The sequence below is a fragment of the Ilyonectria robusta genome (genome assembly GCF_021365365.1).
Source record: "Ilyonectria robusta strain PMI_751 chromosome Unknown BGZ61scaffold_7, whole genome shotgun sequence".
Taxonomy (NCBI): domain Eukaryota; kingdom Fungi; phylum Ascomycota; class Sordariomycetes; order Hypocreales; family Nectriaceae; genus Ilyonectria; species Ilyonectria robusta.
Window position 1 is genome coordinate 496,252 of NW_025764441.1, and position 21,291 is coordinate 517,542.

The window sequence follows — 21,291 nt, forward strand, 5'->3', positions numbered from 1 at the left end:
AGACATTAGATGCAAATCAGCCATGACCATGACCTGGACCCGGTCATTTCAGGCAACAGCCAAAAAGTCTTCCCCCGCCTAATCCATGTCAGAAGCACGCAGTTTGATTCCTTGCGTTGCATCTAACACAAAGGGTGGAGAGTGTTCCGAGAGTCTAGGCGGCATGTAGGTCGATTCACCAGCACGGCCCTTCTGCAACGCCACGGCCTCCCTCGCCTCTCTCGTCTCGTCTCTCCCGCATTTCCACTATCCGAAACAAGTAAATCCAATGGCAAGGGAGTCAGAAACAGACTGCCGGGCGCACAACTGTCGCCTCTCGCCTCCCTTAGACTTTCCTGTCCTGGTCGATTCCACGGCTCCACGGCTCCACCGGGACGCTTAGTGACACCCTCTGGACCCGGATTGCCTCTTTGGGACAATCCGACCTCCGGATTTTTCCACCCCATGTTTTCCACGACGATCCTCCGCAAACACCGGCCCCGTCGAGACAGATACAGCGTGCGGAGACCTCTTTTCAGGCATCCGTCAGTCACTCCAGAGGTCCAGACCGAACTAAATCTCACGATAGTCGATAGTGCATTCGTCTTGACCGAAAGTGGTCTTCCTCGACTAGTTTTCGCTTCTAGCCTCTCTTCCCCAGCTCGATTGCTCGCCTTTTATTAGTTGCCCCGTAAAACGCCCTGTATTTTGAGTATTGTTACATATTCGCACGCACCAACTGTTGATTGCACGCGGAAATGACATCCTCTCTGATGACAGGGACAATAAGATTGATCTTATATGAATAAGCTTTATGATATGAGGTGATTTATTTTTATTTATTCTCAGTCTTTAGGGATAATACTTCAAACTTAATGATGGGCGAAGCACCCGTCCAGAAGCTATGCGTCCAATACGTGCAAATAACAACAACTCCATTTTAGATGGATATGTTTGAATGTTTGTTCGTTTGTTTGTTTTGTTGTATCTATGTGTCTGTGATGTGTGTACATGTGTAGCCAGCTTCCATCGTGAGATGATGCAGTGACAAGACCGCGGGCTAAGTGCTTTGTACAAGTATACTTGTGGTATACAATCCCTCTCAAAATACCTCGACACCGTAACCAATACATCCAAGGCATGTCACTATCTTCCTCGCCTCTCGGCCTCAAACAACTCCCGCTTCATATCCATCAACATATCCTCCAGCTGGTATACCTCATCACGCGACAATGCCGCCCCACGCAGCTCGTTTAGGCCGCCGCGGAGAATGTCCACAATGGTGTTTGTCTTGTTCGCTTCTTTCTCGGTTTCTCCGCTGTGGGGAGCCCCTGCGCTCTCCTGCAGCTCGGCCTGGGGTTCCTCTTCCCCAACGGCGTCAAGCTCCATGGGGTCATTCGCAATCGGGATTCCTGTCTCGGGTTCCGCTTCATGCTGTGATTGCGAGGCCGCATTGGACTCTGTCACTAGTTGTGACATGAGCTCCTCATCCGTGTCCCCGCAATCACGCCCATCCACTCGATCAGATGAGGCCACCTCCTTGGGTGCCACTTGCTTGGGCTCCTCCACTGCTGGGCCCTGGGTATCCTTGCCTTGATGCTTTTTACTCTTCATCCCTGCATTTCGCCGAGACGAGCGCCGCGTAGTCGGGACTGGTGAGTTGGTCTCCTCAAAGGATGTTGACTGGCTTTCGTCACCCTGGTCATGCCCCACGGTACCAACGGATCGCCTCCTCTTGTTACGAGTTTCGGCATACGCAGCAGGCCGCTTCCTCTTCTTCTTACTCTGGCTCTGGCTCTGGGGCTGGCTCTGGCTCTGGGGCTGGCTCTGGCTTGAGACCTCCAGTTCTGGCTTCGCGGGTGTGGATGGAATGACGGGGGATCTGGACCGTACCTTCCTAGCCATTTCCTTCTCAGGTGACGAATCGGGATGGAGTGTGGTGCTTGCGGTCTTCGGTTGACTTGCTTTCTTCGGAGGAGAAGTAGAATTGAACTTATGAAACGGCAAGTTGCAATGTCTCGACTCAAGCTCAACGACCAGTCTCATCATGCTGCTCTCGTCGACCTCGCTAAGATCAAAGGAGGAATCATGATTCTGAATATCAACCAACTCCTCAGCCGCAGCAGGGGCTTCATCGCGTGGTGGCTCTTCGGGGCTGCTTCTCGCATCCACATATTCATCGTCTCCAGATTTGGGGGTCTCCTCCACCTTGTTATCAGGCGGTGTAGCTCGACGAGACGGTGTGGATGGAGCTTCCGCGACGGGTTCTTCTTTCTTTTCATCTGGAATTGAAGGGGCAGGTTCTTCGACAGCAACCGGTATCTCTTCTTCTGCAGGGACACTTGAGGGAATGACTTCCGGATTGAACTGAGAGCTGGATCTGGTCTTCCTACGGCTTCGTCTTCTGGTGTTTCTTTTAGTGGAGCCAATCGGAAGGGCCTCAAGGCTGCGGGCGGCTTGCTGATGACTAGTCGGAGGCGTTCCCGGGGGTGATGAAAACTCCCAGTTCTCCAAGGAGCTCCGTGCTCTCGACCGCGTTTGAATCTCGGACAGCAGCGGGTTAGGTCTTGGCTCTGGTGGTGGTGAGGAGGGAGGGTCGTTATAGTCTTCCATCTGCAAGGCGTGTCCCCGTCGTGGGGTCGGGGTTAAGCTGATAAACTCTTCGTAGGACGCCGGGCGTTCGGGGGTCGATTCTTGGTGTCGTGTCCTGGTGCTGACAGGAGTTGCTTTGGATTTCTCCGCCAGAGAAGTTCGAGAACGGGTTCTGGGGCTAGTCCTAACACCCGGAATAGCCCCAGCGTTCTCTCGCTGCCGCTGTCGAACCTCCTTCTGTCTCTCCGTGAGATGTTGAGACTCGTCCGCCAGAGGAGATGAGGGTGCGATTGGTGCAAATTGGATCTGTGAGTTGTCGTGGCGTAAACGAGGTGTGCTCTTTCGTTTCATTGACTTGACCTGCATCACATCAGGAGTGCCTTCTCTCCGACGCTTCCTAGTCATCGGTCCTTGAAAGGCAAGTTTTGACAAAGACGCAGCTGGCGGGGTCGCCCGCTCAGCTGATTTGGTAGAAGAGAGAGCAATAAAGCTTAGGTCGTCCTGGGAACCGATGAATGATTGGGCTTGAGCACCGAACTCGCCGCTTGACTCCTCAATGCCGGGAAATGACACATCCACCTTGGGGCGCAGAGCAGTTATGATTGCCTTGAGGCTATCAGAGCAGTCAAGGCTCTCCTCATCTTTGAAAATGGTGTTCCAGGTCTCCGCCATTTTGTTCACCACGTAGCGGTGCTTGCTTTTGAAACCTGCCGAAATGAGTGGCTCGATTAGGCCAAGGTCCTTATTTTCCAGACGGCCAACGGAAATCAGATGGCGATTGATAGTATCCCAAAGAGCTCGTAACTGATAATTGTTAGTCTCCATTAATCAGCAATTTGCCATGAGTACTTACTGCAATGGGCACAGGAGATTCGTCACTCAATTTCAACCGAGCCTTATCATCCTGAATCCACCAACATAGTCCATCCTGCAATTTGGACAGGGTCTTGAGCCCCGCTTGCAACAAGGACGCACTCATAAATGCATTGATAGTGTCAATGTAAGAGGCCACAGATGTTTCATTATCCAAGTTTGCCGAACTGTCGTAAAGAAACTTCAGGCTCTGGTCTAGGAGCTTGTAAAGGCTGTCGAAGGGATCGAGTGTTGATGCCCTCGACATGGCTGGGGGGCACCCCATAGTCGTCGTCGGGCAGCCTCTACAGCTTGGCGGTCTCGGGGTAGCTTTGCAACATTGAAGAGCATCGTCGTCAGAGTGAGCGCCCTTTTGTCGAGCTTGTCTGTGGCTTTGAAGAAGTTTTCCAAGAGTATTTTAGCAACAGGTTCCACAAGACCGAGAGCGCGGCCAGCATCGCCACACTCCTGGACAATGTGGTTTGAGAGGAAGCTGAAGAGCGAGAACCAGGATGAGGACGGCAGATTAGGGTGGAACAGAAGACCACGTTCCAGGAGGGACACAACCTCCCGGTAATCAGGGCCAAGAAAACGTTCGCTGCTGGGGGGGATAGAGCTTGAAATGGTCTGTTCCAAAGTCAGACGCATGCTATTTGCAGCTAGAACCCACGGGCCAAAGGGAACCTGAGCATCCCGGGGCAATAATCGGAGCATCTCGCGGATAAGCTCAACGCGAACCTTGGTGCTCTTTTCGTTGAAGAACGGCTCGAAAACTGATTGGAAAAACTCGCAAAGGGTTTCGTCGTCAGCTACACCGGGAGGGATGGAGCAGAGCATAGAGAAGAGATGATATACAGGGGCTTGGGCGATTCCCCGTAACGGATCGACTCGATCGGAACGGGATGGCGTTGCCGCAGGTTCGAATCTATTTGCCGTAGACATAGATAGTCTCTTCTCGGTGAAGGGAAGCAGTCCAAGGCTGTTGACGAGGACGTGGACGAAGTTCTTGACACTCAGCAGGAATTTCGGATTAACGGACTCTTCTCCCTCGGAACATCCCTTGGACCACATCTTGGAGAGAATATCCAAGGCACAGCCAAAGAACTTGGCGGTGTCATCAGAAACCTTGATATCCTTCGCCGAAGCAGCCGCAATGGCCCCGACTAACGCGTGCCACAGTCTGTATGTCAAACTCTCCTTGTTAGCTAGATCGGTGAATTTCTTCTCCAAAATCGGGCCAACTAGCTGGAAGACCTTGTCGGAGTTTCGACGAGTCCATTTCGAGTCGATGGAAGGAAGATCCTCGGGCGTGACCAATGGCATATCCCGAATACGGTCTTCCCTCCAACCTCGGGGCGTCGAAACATCCAAAAGGCCGGCCAAGATGCGAGAGGCCTGAATCATGGAGTCACCATGCGTCTCAGGCTTCCCGTCAAGGTTGATGAGCTGTGCTATGACAGGTTGTAGTGCAAGGTCCCAAACGGTATCGGTCGAGGCATTGTCGTGGCTTGGTCGGAAGGCGTAATAGTAGAGATTGCAGATACCACTAATGACAACTCTGCGCAGCTTCATTCCTTCGTCGGCCTGTTTGGTGTTCACCTTCCGTCGTAGTTGGCTCACAAGGGGTTGGGCCAGTAGGCCAAGGGCCTTTGGCGCCGTTTTTGTATCAATGAGGGAAAGGTAGACATATCGGTTCCAAGCATAATTCGCTTCTTGTTTGGTTTGTGTATCGGTTGTGTTAAATGCAGACTGGGCAAGCTTCAACCAAGGGCCAAAGTATTGCCATCTGTCAAGTGGACAGCGGAGAAACAAGGTCACGGCACTCCAGATTTGCGGAACGGCAGAAGAACATGATTTATCCTTTATCATGTCTTCGAGCTTCCGGATGTAGAACTCGATGTATGTCTCTTCGCCGTCCATTGTCTGGAAAATCTCGGTTGCTTTGCGCATGATTTGCTTTTCATTTCGAAGTGAGAATCCAGCATCGGCGCCCAAGCTGACAGCCTGAGCGCGAATGTCTCTGATGGTGCTCATCATGTCTGTGAACATGTCCATCATCCAGTCTGTGTGGACAACCATGTGGTTTCGTGATTGCTTGATAAGTCGCTTGTAGATTTGGATGCGACCCATGACGATGCTCTTGCCCGTCAAACGATCCTCGATCCTGTGCATGGAGGACACCAGCCTACCAACTCGATCCAAGGTCATGACCTTGTGGGAGAAGGACTGGAATGCAACCACTTGCATCAAATGGCGGACGAGGTCCTTGGGCACGGCCGGGTCGTCGAAGGAACGAATGCAGTGATCGATGATGAAGACTCCGAAGTCGGAAGTGAGCGTCGAAGCGATGGCCTGGAAATGTAGGAAGGTAGTGAGGAGGTTTAAGGCGTGATTGATGAGGGAGCTGTCGGGAGATCCATTCTCGGTCCTAGACTTGACATCGCGCTGGATGAACTGCATGAATAGGCTCATCTTGTCCTGCAAGGCAACCCGATCGGGCAAATTGTTGGAGGCCTTGAGGGCTCGAGAAAGCATCATGTAGGCATCGAGGCGCGAGTCCCGGTCGGAACCAGCAAGCTGCTTGATTGTTGAGTCCAACATCTCGGCAATATTGGCTTGGCTTGATAGGCCATCGAGGTTGCCGTGTAGCGACGAGGACAGGGGATTCGGAGAGGGCGAGGGCTTGAGAATGCCCTTGATGGGTTTCGAGACGGAGGCAGGGCCCGAAAGGGGAGATGACCTATTCAGCTTGCTGCCTTCCTGATACTCGGGCGGATCTTTGTATTCGGTATGAGCGGACCATTCGACCTTTTTCCTCATCCGTTTCGAGGGCGAGTTGGAATTGGTTGCCCCGGTCGACAGGGGAGAATTCGGGTTCGGCGGCGTGGAGAGTTGCAGTCGCGGGTCGAAGGGGCTGCGGCCGAGGACGGCTCTGAGAGAGACGCGAGGTTCGAGATGGGTATCTCGAGGAGGAGTTGGGGGCCGGGTTGGCAGTGACTCGATGACAGTGTTGGAGGCCGAGGCTGAAGATGCCATGGCTGCCACTGCCAGGCAGCGTTGGCGATCTAGACAGCAGGGAATTGGCCGCGCAACCGTCACAGACGCATGTATTTGGAGGTCGGGAGGATTTCGAGACGGGACTGGGCGGGCGCGAAGCGAGTGTGAATACTCAGATCCCGTCGATGAGGTGGAAGGGAGCGAACGGCGGATGGTTGTCTGGTTGTCTGGTGAGAATCGTGGCGCCGGAGCTTGGGGTGGAGGCCAAAAGTCGCAGGGCTAAATTGGTCCGCAAAGTAAAGTCCTTCAACACGACTCAGCCGCGATTTCTTGTCCGGCCAACGCGTCAAAGCGCGCGCTGGCTGGTCGGGAGGCGGAATCAATTAAACGAGGGGTCCGTGCACTACGCGGAGCGGAGCATCAGGAGCTTTTCATCAGCCACAATTGGCATGGTCGATTCAGTTTCTTCCGTCAAGCCTCGATATTTCCTGGCAAGCTCTGCAAAATCAATGTAATCTGTGGTATTGGACCTCATTGTTATAACATTAGCTCTTTCTCAATTACGAGACTGCGGTTTAATGGTTTTAGGTCCAGAATAAAACGTGTCCCAAAACGCAGACAGAAGAGCGCACTGATGACGAACCTTCCATTGAGTCGGCCGTGTTGAGACGAGGTGACTTTGGGCATGTGAATCAATTCATCCTGACCTATGCATGCCGAGATTCATCCCGAAGTAGGTTGTCATGAAGATGCCATAAGTACGTATATGAATCACGGCCCGGATCCGGACGAAGAAGCATCGGACAAGCGGGGCTGTACCATAGTACTCTTGGATCAAATTAGCTGCCTTCTCTCTCTGCACTTCATACTTCGCAGTGCTTTACCTTGTCAGATTAATAGATGAATTGGGAAATACGACGTCAAATATCAGTCAACAGCAGAAGCACCCCGCCCATTCCCCCTCATGGCCCATTCCCTCTACTTTTGGCGTGGTGTTTCCTTTACGGAGTGGGTTGCGCTTGTTAGTCACCTGAGATGAAGCCCACTGGCGTCTCAACGCCAGGAGCGACGCATCAGCACAGGTACTCAGCAAACATCCACACCAATCCATACGTTACCTGCCTCCAACATCCGGAGGACAGCCCATCCGCCATATCCAAACTACTCCTCACCATCCATACTAGCATCACTGTCACCCTCTTCTTGCTCACACATCGTCTTATTTATCTCTATCGCTCATAATGGCACAACTCGGCACGGCCACTGGGCCCGGTGAGTGCATTTGCCCTTCCCACTGACTGACGTCTCAGCAACTGATGTTACGCAGCCAAGCTCAGCACTGTCACCAACCTGGTCAAGAAGCTTTCCGATGACCTAGACGCCATCATCCTGCTTCCCAAAGGTGCGACTCTCCGCTCAGCTGGATGAGGCATAATCTTCTGACATTTTATGCAGACCGCGATCTTGCACTGGAGGAACTCAAGATATATGGGCGAGACCCTAAATATGCCGACCCCATCTTCACAAAGGAGGTGAGTGCACAAACGCCCCTGCCCCTCTCCTCCGAGCCATTGCAGCTCTCCCAGGCTCAGGACTGATGCTTCCCTAGGGCATCTCCATGCTCCTTCGACATGCGTTTCACAGCCCGTCAAGTGATACCGCGCGTGCCGCCCTTCGCGTATTGGCGAACGCCATGCTTTTGAAGCCTGAAACTCGTCAAGTATTTGTCGACCAAGGCTTCGCACCCAGAGCCTGCAACGACCTCAAGACTGAGAGCTGCGACACCGAGTTCCTCCTCTCTCGGGTCTTGTTTCTGTCAACGTACGAGACAAAGGTCGATCTTAAGGAGCTCATCGACAAGCATCACCTCGCAGAACGCATCACCGACAATCTCAGTCGTCATGCCAAGCAGCTGTCCGGAACTTCCAAGGCCAAGGTTGAGCCCATGCAGGACATGGCGCTTATTGAGACCTTGAAACTCTTGTTCAACATTACTCACTACTGCGGCGATGCCGACCACATCGCGCCGTTTACCCCCGCAGTACCGCATATTGTGTCATTGCTGTGGAAGCAGGACATCTCATCATCGAAGCCACTGGATCCTCCTTTTGGGCCTCTCATCAATGCGCTTCTGAATCTCAATCTAGAGGCAGAAAAGAGTCAGGCTGCCATTTATCCCAAGGATGACCCAAACAAGGTCGTAACGCGACTGATCGAAATCCTGGACCCCGCCATGAAGGTATACCGTGACAACGAACTGGAACCCGTGGTGACGCCACTAATCAGCGTAATCCGAAATATCCATGAGCACGCGCCGGGGGCAACAAAGGAGCATATCCGGGGCCTGCTCCTCCCGACCGCTGAAGACCGAGAGAACGTTCTAGGCGAGGGATCGACGCTCTCCGCCAGGCTTCTCAAGAACTCCACCAACCCTACCGCACCCGCCATACGGGAAGCCATTTCTCACTTGCTTTTCGACATGTCAGATAGGGACGCCTCCAAGTTTGTTGAGAATGTTGGCTATGGGTTCGCGTCGGGTTTCCTCTTCCAGAACAACGTTCCCATCCCTGCCTCAGCTTCAGAGGCGTTCAGCAAGGGCGATGCCAGCGGCGAGCAGAAACCTGTCAACCCCATCACTGGCCAGTTTATTGAGGCGGAGAAGCATGAGGACCTCCCAGAAATGACAGAGGAGGAGAAGGAGCGAGAGGCTGAGAGGCTCTTTGTGCTCTTCGAGCGGTATGTTGCCCGAATGTGATAAGTGACAAACATGATATTAACGCCATTTTTAGACTGAAGAAAACTGGCATTATTGATGTGCAGAATCCGGTGGAGGCAGCCATGAGGCAGGGTCAGTTTAGGGAGCTCAAAGATGATGAGGTTGAGGAACTGGAATGAACAAATCGCAGGATTGCTTGATTGCAGCTTGTAGCATCTCATCTTTGCGGTAGGGCGTTCGTTTCGGTCGTCGCAACTGAGACAAGCCGGTCTGAGTGCTAGTGGTTTCAAAACCTGCGATATAGCGAACGAACAAAGAACGTCGGTAGCCTGCGTGCCTCTTTTAGGGCTCACCGCTCGTCCTAGTGGGCTGCTTACCTATGAAAGGCCCAAAAGCAAACCATTGCATTGGCTCACTATGATGTAGAATTTAGTAGACTCTAGTGGCAGCGAAACGCAACATAAATATAGCTTGAGCGACAGTTTGCAACACTTTCTTCTCTCTCTTGCTCTCATCATTCTCGCAACACAGCTGCGACACCAAGATTCACCTGTCTCCATTCAGTCTCTGCTCAACAAGGCGAGAGTCTCTCTTCAGTTTTTGTGACAAGAAATTGTGTTGTGACTCAGGGTCGCACGCAGCAACCCTCCCGACCAGCTCGACCAGCTGTTGCCAACTGTGAGTCCTCCTGCTTGTTTTTACGCCTCGGGACAGCTCGTTTGCGAGGAGTCTCTGATTCAACACAAAATCCCAGTCTTCCATCCACGGTATGCAGTTGAGATCTGAGATGCGCTCAGTTGATGCCATTTCATTTATCCTTGGAGTATTTTATGGCCAAGCAAGTGCTGACAAGTCCATCGCATAGATTCTCGACGCCAGGCGGTTAGCACCCAACGTTTGCTAAACGGGTCTTTTGAGGCAGCATTCATTCAAGGAGACAAGTCCTATCATCGTTCTGAGCATCTTCAACCACACATCCACAATGCCTCCAGCCAAGAAGAAATCGACCAAATCCCCGACCGTCTTCTTCGGTCGCGAAACGCCCGTCCGCCGTGAGGATGTGCCCAAGTAAGCCACGTTCGCTGCTCAACCCTGCTTTCCATAACTGACCGCCGTTAAGCCTCTCCCGAAGCATCGAGAACGAGTTTGAATACGACGATCTCCGAGTCGTCTCCGACATTCCCGACAACGACTCCGGCGACGAAAGCGAGAAGACTGCGTCTGAGTCGCCTCTTCCTCAGGAAAAGACAGTCCCATCCCTTAAGCGCGCTCGGCCTTCTCCTCCCCCTGATGACGAGATGAGCCCCGCCCCCGTGTCTACACCCGCGAAGCGCCAACGCCGCGCCGACAAGACCAAGGACGACACACCTCGACGATCTACTCGCATTAGTGTCGCTCCAAACGTCCAGGAGGAGGAGCCTGCGCCTATCATGCCCAAGAAGAGGGGCCGAGGCCGCCCGCCGAAGAAGCCCGAGTCCCGCGGATCTCAAAAGGAGTGGGAGATTGAGAAGATTGTCGACTCACAGGTCGACGCCATCACCAAGGAGCACTTCTACCGCGTCAAGTGGAAGGGTTTCCCGAGCACTGACAACACATGGGAGCCGAGGAAGAACTTGGCCGGCTGTAACCGGGCGATCCAGGCTTTTGAGAAGGGCATCAAGAAGTAAGGGCGGAATCGTTACGGTAGGAACTTGGAGACGGGGGATTTCAGCCGCCAAGAGGGCAGACGGAAGGCAAGATTAGTGCGTGAATAGGCAGTTTACTTAGATACATCGGGGTCGTGGTGTTTGTACAGTCGTCACCTCGGTGTGACATCTTCTAAGAACCACTTCCCTTACAGAACATTCTGAAGCAACGTAACCAACCCCACGCCTGCCCCGGCAAGCGGTAGCACACTTCGTCCCAAGTTCAAGGCTCCCCATTTGCTAATCAACCTCTTCACCTCTCCTTCACTAAAAGCACCAGCTCCGCTTACCGCTCCATGAAGCAGATTGTTTGTCCCGGCCATAAACGCCAACGTATACGGAACAATCGCCAGCGCCAGCGTTCCCGCGGCCACGAAGCCCTTCCAGTTTCCGCCGCGCTGGCGAGTGTCGTACGCGGCATAAAGGAATCCTACCGCAGTGGTGGCGGCGACCTTGGGCATGAGGGCGACGCCGCGAGCGAAGAATTCGGCCCAGATGGTGGCGGGTGACGAAGAGGCAATCAAAGCCCCGGGAACCCCGATGACCGAAATGCTAGCAATCATGCCTATTATTTTTTGTGAGTATGTGTGATCTAGTGTAAGTAAGGTGGGAGGCATACCTGAGGACCAAGCTGAGCCGACGACACCCGTGGCGACTGCCAAGAGAGATGGAGTGGGAAACTGCATGTCTATTCAATTTGATCTTTGATATTATAAAAATGACTTATTTATCAAGGTAGAATGTCCTTCAGTAGATGTTAGAAGTAGAAATTATGAAACTTCAAGCCGTCGATTGAGATAGCATCGTACGTATATACTTCAGAAAAGCGGGGGCAACACGGACTTGGAAGTTGTCCGCCCAAGTTCCGGACTTTTGGGATGTTAAAAAAGTCCGGAACGTCATCCAGACTTCATCTTGCAGCTCTCAGTGGGCATAATCGATTTCTAGACGCTGGCAAGGTAACATTACATCCGATTTCATGTCCACGTGGGCTCATTACGGCTTCGCACTCTCCGACTTGGCATCCTTTGTGATCCAGCCGTAGAGGGTCACGATCTGAGTCTTGTCTCGAAGATCCTCTTCCTCCCACGCCATGGCGCGTTCAAAGCCGTTCTTTCGCAGGACCCCGTGGCTCGCCATGTTGCTGTCCAGCGTGATGGCCGCGATACACTCGTCTTTAACGTCTCCGTTGCCCCGGACTGTGTTCTTGTCCACCTTGAGCTCAACCTCCTCCCGCGGCAAAGCCCACCATGCCTCGGTGAATGCCTTCAGAAACTCGGTGGCATAACCTTTGCCCCAGGTCTCCTTTCGCAGCATGTATCCCAGGACTGGCCAGCCCAGCTCGCCATTGAATGTGCCACACCCGCCAATGCCAATGATTTCGCCGGTTGAAGCGAGGCAAATGGCCCAGTTGTATAGCTGGATCTCTGCTGGAGATACTTGGCGGGCGAGATTGATGCTGGTCTCTTCCAAGTCTTTGTCTGGTCGACCCTGGATACTCCAGGTCATCACCTCGGGTTGCGCTCTGAGCGCATGCAGGCCCTCAAGGTCATTTTGGTCGTTGTTGAACGGTCGCAGGACGAGGCGCTCCGTTTTGATGACCTGTCGCTGGTCATTCGGGGGAAAGGGGAACATGGGGAGCGTGGTCTTGATAGTGACCCATTCGATTGGTGATGACTCCATACTGATGAAGAGAAACAGGAACGGTTTGACAGAGAATGCTAACACAAATGAATGCGATGGGTCAGAGACGAGAATTAATGGTCAGTTCACAACTCAGGAGAACAATTTACCCTTGAAATGCTGAGAACATGTCTTCTATTTACATGCTTCTTCTCTTAACCCTAACACCACCGTGAGTCACGCCTGAGACCCCAAGCTACAAAAGTTCAGCCGACCACTAACGACCTGCCGATTCCAGTGATCAGCCGCCTGATTCCTAAAAGCTACAGGAGCGAAAACGCCATTATTTTCAGCTTTGACGGCAATCACACCGATTTCCGGAGAGAATGAATGGGTTTCAGATTTGACGATGTGAGTTTATCACAGCCAAACGTATGAGCGGATTGTCATCACCCAAAATTCTCACCCATGTGAGAATGTACGCGGGTGGGACCGGCAGTTTGCCCACTTACATTACGGACCAGAGTACGGGCTGGCCGGACTTCGGATTTCTAAACACCAATCCACCACAGCTAGTGAAAAGTGACATTGCCATGACTGAACGTGCACGGTCGCGACGACTCTATCATCGATCACTCTTTGTTCAACCAAGCCGACTGCACATTTTCTTACCTTTCAAGTGCCCTCAATGAGCGCCCAGGAAGGCGGCAGACGGGCCAAGGTCCTCAGCTGCTCCAGCTGTCGCAACCGCAAAATCAAGTGCGACAAGGCTCAGCCAATCTGCACGCAATGCACCCGCTTCGGCTTCGAGTGTGCATATCCGTCCAGGAAACCAACCCGCCGCGCACCGCGACCGCGTCAAACCGAACTTCTAGATCGCATTAGCCGCCTCGAGACCATCGTAGGCAAGGCCGACCCCGCCAGGCTGGTGCAGCTGGACCAAGAGCTCAAGGCTGGTCGTGGAGGAGAGATTGCGACACCCGCAAGGGAGGGCACGCAGGGTCCGGCAGTGAAGGATGCTGTCGCCCAGGGCGTGGACAAGTATCTCAGCGGGGAGTTTTGGGGGCATCTGTGTTCTGAGATTGAGGGCATCAGGCAAGTGCTTGATCAACCGTCTGATGACGATGACGATGACGACGAGGGCACCAGCCCGGAGTCCATTGAGGCTGCAAGCTTGACAATACCCACGGGCGTCTCAGGCTTCCTTCTCGGAAATCCAGAATATCACGAAAAAGAGGCATTACATCATCCTCCACCAGAGGTGATGGTCCGTCTCTGGGCCATCTACATCCGCAATGTTGATCCTCTGATGAAGATCCTTCATCGCCCGACCATGGCAAGAACATTACAAACATATTTCGAAAGCCCCTCACCAGCTCCCTTCGATGCGCCCATCAACGCCGTCATCTTCGCCATCTACTTCTGTGCAGTTACCTGCCTAAGTCCCGAGGACTGTCTAGAAAAGCTAGGCGAGAGTCGAGATGTTCTAAGCACGAGATATCGCATCAATGTAGAGCGGGCTCTCGCCCAAGCCGATTATCTCAACAGCAATGAACTGGAAACACTCCAAGCTCTAGCCCTCTACACGGTATGTCATCTATGCTCCGGAATCATTCATCACATTGCCTAACATGGAAGGTATAGGCGATGATCCGTTGCTACGCACACGACCGCTCCGCTTGGGTCGTCACCGCCCTCCTCATCCGTATTGCCCAAGGTCAAGGCATCCATCGCGACGGTGAAGGCCGGCGTTTCACCCCGTACGTGGCTGAGATGCGCCGCCGCCTATGGCATTTCATCATCGTCCTCGACGTTCGGGGTTCTGAAGACCGTGGCTCTGATGCCATCATGTCCCGGTTCAGCTTCAACACCATCATGCCCACTAACATTGACGATGACGATTTCGGCCCCAATACTACAGGTCCCCTCGTTCCCAAATCAACGCCCGCTGACAACGTTGTCCTCATGTGTACGGCTTTATCTTCCAGCATATTCGGCATCATGACCCACCCACATCAGAGCGCGCCAGGGGAGCCTCAGCACTTCGTCTATACCGAGGACGATTTAATCGCCCACATCCGACACCTCGAGGACAGTTTCATCCACACGGTCGTGCCATCACACCTTCCATCGGTGTACGCTTCAGAGATTGCTCGGGTTGTCATCCTCAAGCTGTGGCTCAATATCCAGTATCCCTTCACCAGCAGCATGGTCCCCATCCGCCGGGTCTCCCGCGAAACTATGTTGCGCACATCGCTGTCCCTCATGGAGCTTCGCCAGCGCATGACGCAGAAGGATTGGGGAGACCGATATGCGTGGTGGACCGACACCTACGTTCAATGGCACCCCCTCGCCGTTTGCCTGGCTGAGCTCTGTGTCCAGACAGAGGGCGAGTTGGTGGATAGGGCCTGGGAGGTTGTGGATCGGAATATCCTTGCATCAAGAGACAATATCGCCGATTCTGCGAGTGGGTCACTCTGGCGACCCATCAAGAAGCTCCTTAAGAAGGCAAGGGCAGCGAGGGCAGAGGCACTCATGAAGAGGTTGAGCATCAATGAGACTTCGCTATCAACAAATCTCTCAGCAACATCAACAGAGCCTGTTCCGGAATCGTTGCTGGATCCTGTCCAGGCAACGGGGTTCGAAGGCTCCACAGATATCTCGACGCAGCCCTACGACATGAATACGATGGATCAATCAACGTTGTTCGAATTCCCGCCAGAGTTACTAATGATGGATTTGGGGACGAATGTAGGGACAGATGTGGGACAAACTGGGCCGATGGAGTGGTCATTGTGGACCGAATTCTTAAACGACACAAAGCTGGATCAATCTCCAGAAGGAAGCGGTGCAGCAGATTCAACTTGAGTTCACGATTGGGGGCATGCCCAAGACACCATTTTAAGTTAGAAACCCAATCAATTGCATCACCCCTCATCAGTATGCTCAGAATTTTGGTTCATTCGTTGCTCGTTTTATCGAGCAAATGCAGTTGATATTTCCATGATCCGTAGTAACACCCGCAGAGCCTCCCAACCGTCCTCGAAATCGAAAACATTCTAAGCGAAAGTGGAAGGTCGCTTAGCGCTGAACACCTTCTTGGCGCTCTCCTTAGCGATACGGTGGGGAAGAGGGAAGCTCAGGTTCTTGGTGATGAGCTGGCGGATGTAGGGTCGCTTGATGTCCTCGGTCTTCTCGATCTCAGCAACGCGGAGGACCTAAATTCGGGTTAATTCCTGAGGCTTGTAGGACTAGGAGGCATATACGCACGTGGATGGACCTGAAGCGGGCACGGTGGCGGGCAGCCATGTCGGAGTAGAGGGACTCGACGGCGTCGACTCGGGACAGCTCACGGTACTCCTTGTACATGTTGTGCGTACCCGAGCGGGAGTCGTATCGGAGCCAGATACCGAAGTTCTTGACCTTCTGGGGGTGCTTCTCGTGGATCTGCGGTACCAGTCAGTTTGGTAGTTCACTAGCTTCCAGAAGTTCGCTTCATACAGCCTTGACGCTAACGATCTCACCGGTGGCCTTCTTGACCTTTCGGAGACCACGCAAGAAGTACCAGTAACGGGACTTGGCGACCGTCTCGTTGGGAGCGAAGATGGTCATGCGGTACATGGCGGGGGTAGGGTTGGCCTCGGTGGGCAGATGGCGGCCAATGACCTCATATTCCTGAAGACGACCTAGGTGAGGACAGTCAGTACAGTGTTCGGTAATTGAAAGTTGTGTGCTCCAATGCCGCGCGCCAGTGGTGGTCGAAGAGCGAGGTCGGATTTCGTCACAGAGAAAATTGTCGAAATTTCGGCATGTCGTTCAAATTCCGGTGTTGAATCCCAAGAACCCTGGCCGTCGAGCGGCCATTAATTCAGACATTCTAGATCCTCGCAGCCACCCAGGCCGCAAAGGCCAATCCCCATCCCAAGTGTTGCTCCCTTGTTGGGCGTGCGAAAGGTGTGTGTCGAAATTGTCGTCCATCGGGTTCACCACGGCGGCGGCATCGTTCAGTCGGCTGGAGGGGGAGGAGAAGAAACTGCTTACCCATCTGTGAAGATTGTTAGTGATTCCCTTGTGTGTGTGAAGGTAGTTGGCGACTTACGATGACGGTGGTCAAATGTCTTCCAACTGTCGCGAATGTTTGAAGATGGCCGAAGTTGAAGGAGTCGCACCGATTTTTTTTTGTGCGGAGGTGTGGGAGGGCTAAGAGACATAACTCTTGCAGGGCTTTGGCCCCAACAGCGATTGGTCAACCAAGACCCACCACAAAACACTGTCACGTGCATAGTCACTGGGTCTATTGCCAAGACTTTGAGATCCCCCACCCAATCAGCAACGACGACGAGATCATCCTCACGCTGGGGAAGAAGGGAAGACAAACCGCGCGAGAACAGACAATCAAGTTTCCTTGCATCAATAATAATTACCACCGAATATTGAAAGAATTTAGCTCTGTTATCATCCCACTAAGCAGCTGGGCCCTTTCGCGGACCTTTCCTTGTTCATCTGCCGCCATTCCACGGGTCATCATTGTGGCTGAGGACTCGAAGCGATGAACGACCTCTTTCATGACTTTGCGCAGGCGCATGCCGGGCAGAATGGCTATCAGCTCGCCCAAACCCTCTCTCCTGTGGCTCCCCCAGGTCAACCTAACCGGCTGAAAGCTATCTGGCAGAGCACGAACTTTCACAGTGTCAAGGGCGACATTAAGCACTTCATCAAAACCAACACATCACACCGCCAGAAACTGGACCATACGGAGGCGAATGGCTGGGGCGAGGTGTACATGGCATATTGGAAGGCTATCGGCGAGATCTTGGCGGGAGAGAGCGGCAAGGTAAGAGGTCTGGTCTTTCATCTGAGAATCTCGTCGCTGACGGGAGTGGCAGTCTTCATGGACCAAAGTCTATGAGTCCTGGAAGGAGTTGACCTCGATGCTTATCCGAGGCTACAACTCCTATAACTTCGCGGCCTGGACTATCCCTTCTCTATATATGGTGGGGAAGTATCTGCGACTATTCGCCATCAAATCCGACGAGGAGCGCAACCGCACGGCTAACGACCCTACGGTGGGAGCCTCTTTGATGCAAGATGATTTTGATTCCGAAGCAGACAAGCAAGGGCAGCTAAGAGACTGCGAACAGCACCTGAAGCGCATATTTACCCTCTGTCTGAATGACAGGTAATGGCATCTACCCTTCTCCCAGCGGACAGCACAGCTGACTATCAACTTAGGGCCCCGCTAGAAGAGTCGAGGAAATGGGGCATTTACTTCATCATCAACCTACTCTTCAAGACCTACTTCAAGTTGAATTCAGCATCTCTATCGAGAACGATTCTCAAGACACTTGCAGTGTACAAGGACAAGGGAGACATGCCAGCACTGGAGATGTTTCCTAAGTCTCAGCGAGCGACATTCAAATACTACGAGGGTGTCCTATTCTTCCTGGAGGAAAACTATGTCGAGGTAAAACTCATTGCGCTGCATTTGCGTACATGCCGCTGACACCAGCCTCAGGCTGAAACTCATCTGACCGAAGCGTGGCAACTTTGCCACAAGGATGCCGCCCCGCAGGCCGAGTATGCATCCCCATCATCCATGTATGTGATGCACCACTGACACCAATAGGCGCATCCTAACATACCTCATCCCCTGCCGCCTTCTCACCAGTCACGTCCTCCCCACCAAAGCCTTGTTAGCCAACTACCCTCGCTTACAGGAGCTGTTCCTCCCGTTGGCCACATGCATCAAGAGTGGCAACCTCCGCGCCTTTGACCTTGCCTTGCAGAAGGGTGAGGATGAGTTTGTCAAGCGACGCATCTACCTGACGCTAGAGCGGGGCCGAGATATCGCCTTGCGTAACCTGCTGCGTAAGGTATACCTCGCTGGCGGCTTCGATGAACCGAAAGAGGACGGTAGTGCACCCATGCGTCGTACTCGTGTACCTGTTGCAGAGTTCCAGGCGGCCATCAGCATGGGAAGCGGCGGTGATTTGATGGATCCGGACGAGGTTGAGTGCCTGCTAGCCAACATGATCTACAAGGTGAGTTGTCCATCACGTTTGTACGCGTTCGGCGTCGGTTGCCTTTGGAGGTCAGCCGAATGACTGGCCCTTGTGTTCTACAAAGGTTCAGAATCCAAAACTCGAGGCCTTGTGGCAGTCATTTGACTATATACTCGTCACCCAATTGCTGCCTCCTTGGGTGCCTGCCTGGGGCATTCACGATAGTTCTATCCCCACGCCCCTCCACCTCAGCCTTACAAAGAACTGAGTCACTAACCAGGATGTCTCGCTTAGGATCTGATGAAAGGCTATATCGCCCGAGAGCGAGGTATCGTCGTCCTATCGAAGAAGGGCGCCTTCCCAGGGACAGGCTTGTGAGCTGGACGAGTGTCGGTTGGCACGATGCGATACGATGATATGCGAGGTGTGACGGTTATTAGCACCCGCTTGAGACTCGCCGAGGTTGCAGAACATGGCAACATGTGGTAGGGCGGAAAAGTGTTAAGCAGTCATGATGACGCTTATCTCGACAAATCAGACAAAAGCCGGCGAAATCTTCTGTTTGCTTTTGATCCCATCCCCGCCCCCGTCTCTCTCTGTGCACCCGGCGAGTCCTTGGCCAATTCACGCCGAAAGACACTACCGTGCATCACATTAGCCCGTCACTCTCAGCCCGCCATCCACCCCTGCACCACCGAGTCGATATCTCTTCCATCCCAGCCAAAAAGTGCCAGCACGTTTTTTCCCCAAGAGGTTACGAATACGCCTCCATTTCCTCGTCAGATTCAGATACTGTTGGCCACCCCCGCATTTTTAACATTAATGGGTCGCATGGGTTGCATCTCGTCCGCTTCCACACCCATCCTGCACCCCCTGGATCGTATGACTCACTTGCCTTTTATCTCCGGGGGAGGCATCCGACAAAAGGAAGTTTGTTTCACGATGAATCAGTGGGTCTGTGACATACTCAAGCGGCTTGGCGGACCGCGCGGTAGTGTGTGTGGAGGCCGTCTCATTCACACCTTTGTAAGTGTCATGTTCACAATCAAGGAGAGGTAAAGGGGTAGAATCAGAATGAAAACCAGTCATTCAAGGTTGCGCTGTCTAAAAAAAGCAGCCAAAAAATCATCGTGAATAGTGATACAATTTCCGCCCGCGCGTAGATGTCAGTCTTGATATCCCGTCTGATACAGCCAAACCCAACCAACGAAATCCACCGTTGTTCCTGTGGCAATCTTTCCCCTCGTGAATGAAAACCTGTGCTCCAAAAGAAAAATGAGTATGTCCAAAAAGGCCGGCCGAGAAGAGTAATCGTACATGGGAAACCACGAAAGCAAGAAAATGACAAGTCGAAAAACAGAGGTGAAGCACACCAAAATCCCACGCCCGTGAAAAAGCACATTCTTTACCATGTAACACCATAACGCCCATTTGTTTATGTAATTTTTAGTTGTTGGCTGTTCTTGCAAAAGCCTATTCCCAAGTTTGAAGGGGTGCGAGCAAGAGGAGGTGTCGTGTCATTAATGATGCAGAGGCCGTGTATGTGGGTGTGCGTGATAGGAAAGATTACGAGACGTGGCGGTTAGAACGAGGCGTGCTTCTGCAAGGAGGTTAGTCAATGTGACGCAAACGGTGGTGGCGTGATGGGCAACTTACTGCGCAGTAGAGATGTCGTCGACATGGTTGCAAAGTGCAACGAAAAGATCAAAGAAAAGCTGAGTGCCACCATTATACATCTCGAGTTGCATGGTGCCGCTGCGCTTGAAGGTGCTTCGGGAGCGAATTATGAGAGCGAGATAGTGTGCTCGAAGCTTGGAATCGGAGTCGGGCGTGTTGTTGTAAGCGTATCTAGCTGAGGCCAGAATAGTGCTGCACTGGATTCCAGATTCTGTTTAAGTTAGAAAGTGTTGGGAATCAAGTCCAAGAAAGGAACTCACGCAGTCCCTGCTTCCGAAGTGAAAGCTTCTTCAGTTCCTCGAGACCGTACTTCTCGGCAGCACAGTAGATGACAGTGTCCTTCAGAAGATCGCCATCCACGCCGCGGTGATAGACGGTGCTCTCGACAGTAGCCCGCTCCTCCTCGCTACTAGGCTCTAACTCCCACGAGTTGCGACGCTTGTTGTGCACCAGACGAGGATAGTAGTCACCCTTGTAGAGGTATTCGAGAACTGAACTGAAGATCTCGGGTTCCTCGTCGGGAAGAGCGATGCGCTTGGTGGCGGCATCCATGTATCCGTTTCGTAGGGCGTTGCTGAAGAAAGGACTGGCGCACAGGACATCCTCGTGAGCGGCGAAAAGGCGTTGCTCGGTGCCAACAACAAGGGTAACGATGGCAGAAGTCAAGTTGCTGTTGAAAACGTGTAAGTTGATGAAGAAGAAACGGTGGCAGGGAAAAACCACTTACTTGCCCATGACTGTGTCGTCGCTGGCAGTGGCTGTCGAAGCCGTGGTTGGCCTCCTGCGAGACTCATGTCGTCGCTTTGTGACTCCACTGTCTTTGCTGAATGACGAGCTAGACTTGCTGGCCTTGTGGCTCTTGGAAAAGCTCTTGGTTGAGGATTCGTGTCGTCTGGAGAACATGTTGGCGATGGTTTGACCGGCAAGTCGTCGATCTCATTAAATGGCGCTTTAAAGCCAAGGGTATACGGTCGTTGGTGGATGGAAATAATAAACAAAGGCAGACGTTGAAAGATGGAAAACAAGAGAGAAAAGTGTCGATTGTTGATGACTGACCTACCTAAGGCGTCAACTTGATGGACGATGCTGGCTGCTGGCTGCTGGGCTGCATGAATGGGAGGCAGGAGGCCATCTTTATAAGCTACAGGCGAATGCCCCGTGCAGAACT

At 52.8% G+C, this 21,291-nt stretch overlaps 8 protein-coding genes across 8 annotated transcripts; 3 read left to right on the forward strand and 5 right to left on the reverse strand.

The window, feature by feature from the left end:
• Window positions 1-803: 803 nt before the first annotated feature.
• Window positions 804-6,667, reverse strand: BGZ61DRAFT_448746 (Rap1-interacting factor 1 N terminal-domain-containing protein). The gene is made up of 3 exons (XM_046245512.1): window positions 3,690-6,667; window positions 3,425-3,639; window positions 804-3,375 (listed from the first exon to the last, which is right to left on the reverse strand). Exons 1-3 carry the CDS (start codon window positions 6,457-6,459, stop codon window positions 1,126-1,128), a joined length of 5,235 nt encoding a protein of 1,744 aa, XP_046105923.1. The 5' UTR covers window positions 6,460-6,667; the 3' UTR covers window positions 804-1,125.
• A 994-nt stretch (window positions 6,668-7,661) lies between these two features.
• Window positions 7,662-9,315, forward strand: BGZ61DRAFT_530912 (guanine nucleotide exchange factor; the record flags this gene model as incomplete). The annotated part of the gene is made up of 5 exons (XM_046253630.1): window positions 7,662-7,692; window positions 7,748-7,822; window positions 7,876-7,952; window positions 8,030-9,156; window positions 9,210-9,315. The coding sequence occupies 5 exons, from the start codon at window positions 7,662-7,664 to the stop codon at window positions 9,313-9,315; spliced, it is 1,416 nt and encodes a 471-aa protein (XP_046105924.1).
• A 1,570-nt stretch (window positions 9,316-10,885) lies between these two features.
• On the reverse strand, window positions 10,886-11,662 carry BGZ61DRAFT_208880 (uncharacterized protein). Its single transcript, XM_046237989.1, has 2 exons — window positions 11,441-11,662; window positions 10,886-11,386 (listed from the first exon to the last, which is right to left on the reverse strand). Exons 1-2 carry the CDS (start codon window positions 11,505-11,507, stop codon window positions 10,971-10,973), a joined length of 483 nt encoding a protein of 160 aa, XP_046105925.1. The 5' UTR covers window positions 11,508-11,662; the 3' UTR covers window positions 10,886-10,970.
• BGZ61DRAFT_448750 (GNAT domain-containing protein) lies at window positions 11,574-12,615 on the reverse strand. The gene has a single exon (XM_046245513.1). The coding sequence runs from the start codon at window positions 12,502-12,504 to the stop codon at window positions 11,818-11,820; it is 687 nt and encodes a 228-aa protein (XP_046105926.1). The 5' UTR covers window positions 12,505-12,615; the 3' UTR covers window positions 11,574-11,817.
• A 517-nt stretch (window positions 12,616-13,132) lies between these two features.
• Window positions 13,133-15,312, forward strand: BGZ61DRAFT_348710 (uncharacterized protein; the record flags this gene model as incomplete). Its single annotated transcript, XM_046240087.1, has 2 exons — window positions 13,133-14,032; window positions 14,089-15,312. 2 exons carry the CDS (start codon window positions 13,133-13,135, stop codon window positions 15,310-15,312), a joined length of 2,124 nt encoding a protein of 707 aa, XP_046105927.1.
• Window positions 15,313-15,407: 95 nt separating this feature from the next.
• On the reverse strand, window positions 15,408-16,604 carry BGZ61DRAFT_208901 (60S ribosomal protein L20). Its single transcript, XM_046237990.1, has 4 exons — window positions 16,486-16,604; window positions 15,946-16,130; window positions 15,715-15,891; window positions 15,408-15,662 (listed from the first exon to the last, which is right to left on the reverse strand). Exons 1-4 carry the CDS (start codon window positions 16,487-16,489, stop codon window positions 15,504-15,506), a joined length of 525 nt encoding a protein of 174 aa, XP_046105928.1. The 5' UTR covers window positions 16,490-16,604; the 3' UTR covers window positions 15,408-15,503.
• A 389-nt stretch (window positions 16,605-16,993) lies between these two features.
• On the forward strand, window positions 16,994-18,824 carry BGZ61DRAFT_349289 (uncharacterized protein; the record flags this gene model as incomplete). The annotated part of the gene is made up of 6 exons (XM_046240133.1): window positions 16,994-17,278; window positions 17,331-17,623; window positions 17,677-17,902; window positions 17,954-18,021; window positions 18,071-18,485; window positions 18,741-18,824. 6 exons carry the CDS (start codon window positions 16,994-16,996, stop codon window positions 18,822-18,824), a joined length of 1,371 nt encoding a protein of 456 aa, XP_046105929.1.
• Window positions 18,825-20,098: 1,274 nt separating this feature from the next.
• Window positions 20,099-21,026, reverse strand: BGZ61DRAFT_349090 (uncharacterized protein; the record flags this gene model as incomplete). The annotated part of the gene is made up of 3 exons (XM_046240118.1): window positions 20,099-20,334; window positions 20,384-20,793; window positions 20,851-21,026. 3 exons carry the CDS (start codon window positions 21,024-21,026, stop codon window positions 20,099-20,101), a joined length of 822 nt encoding a protein of 273 aa, XP_046105930.1.
• Between the last annotated feature and the right edge of the window lie 265 nt (window positions 21,027-21,291).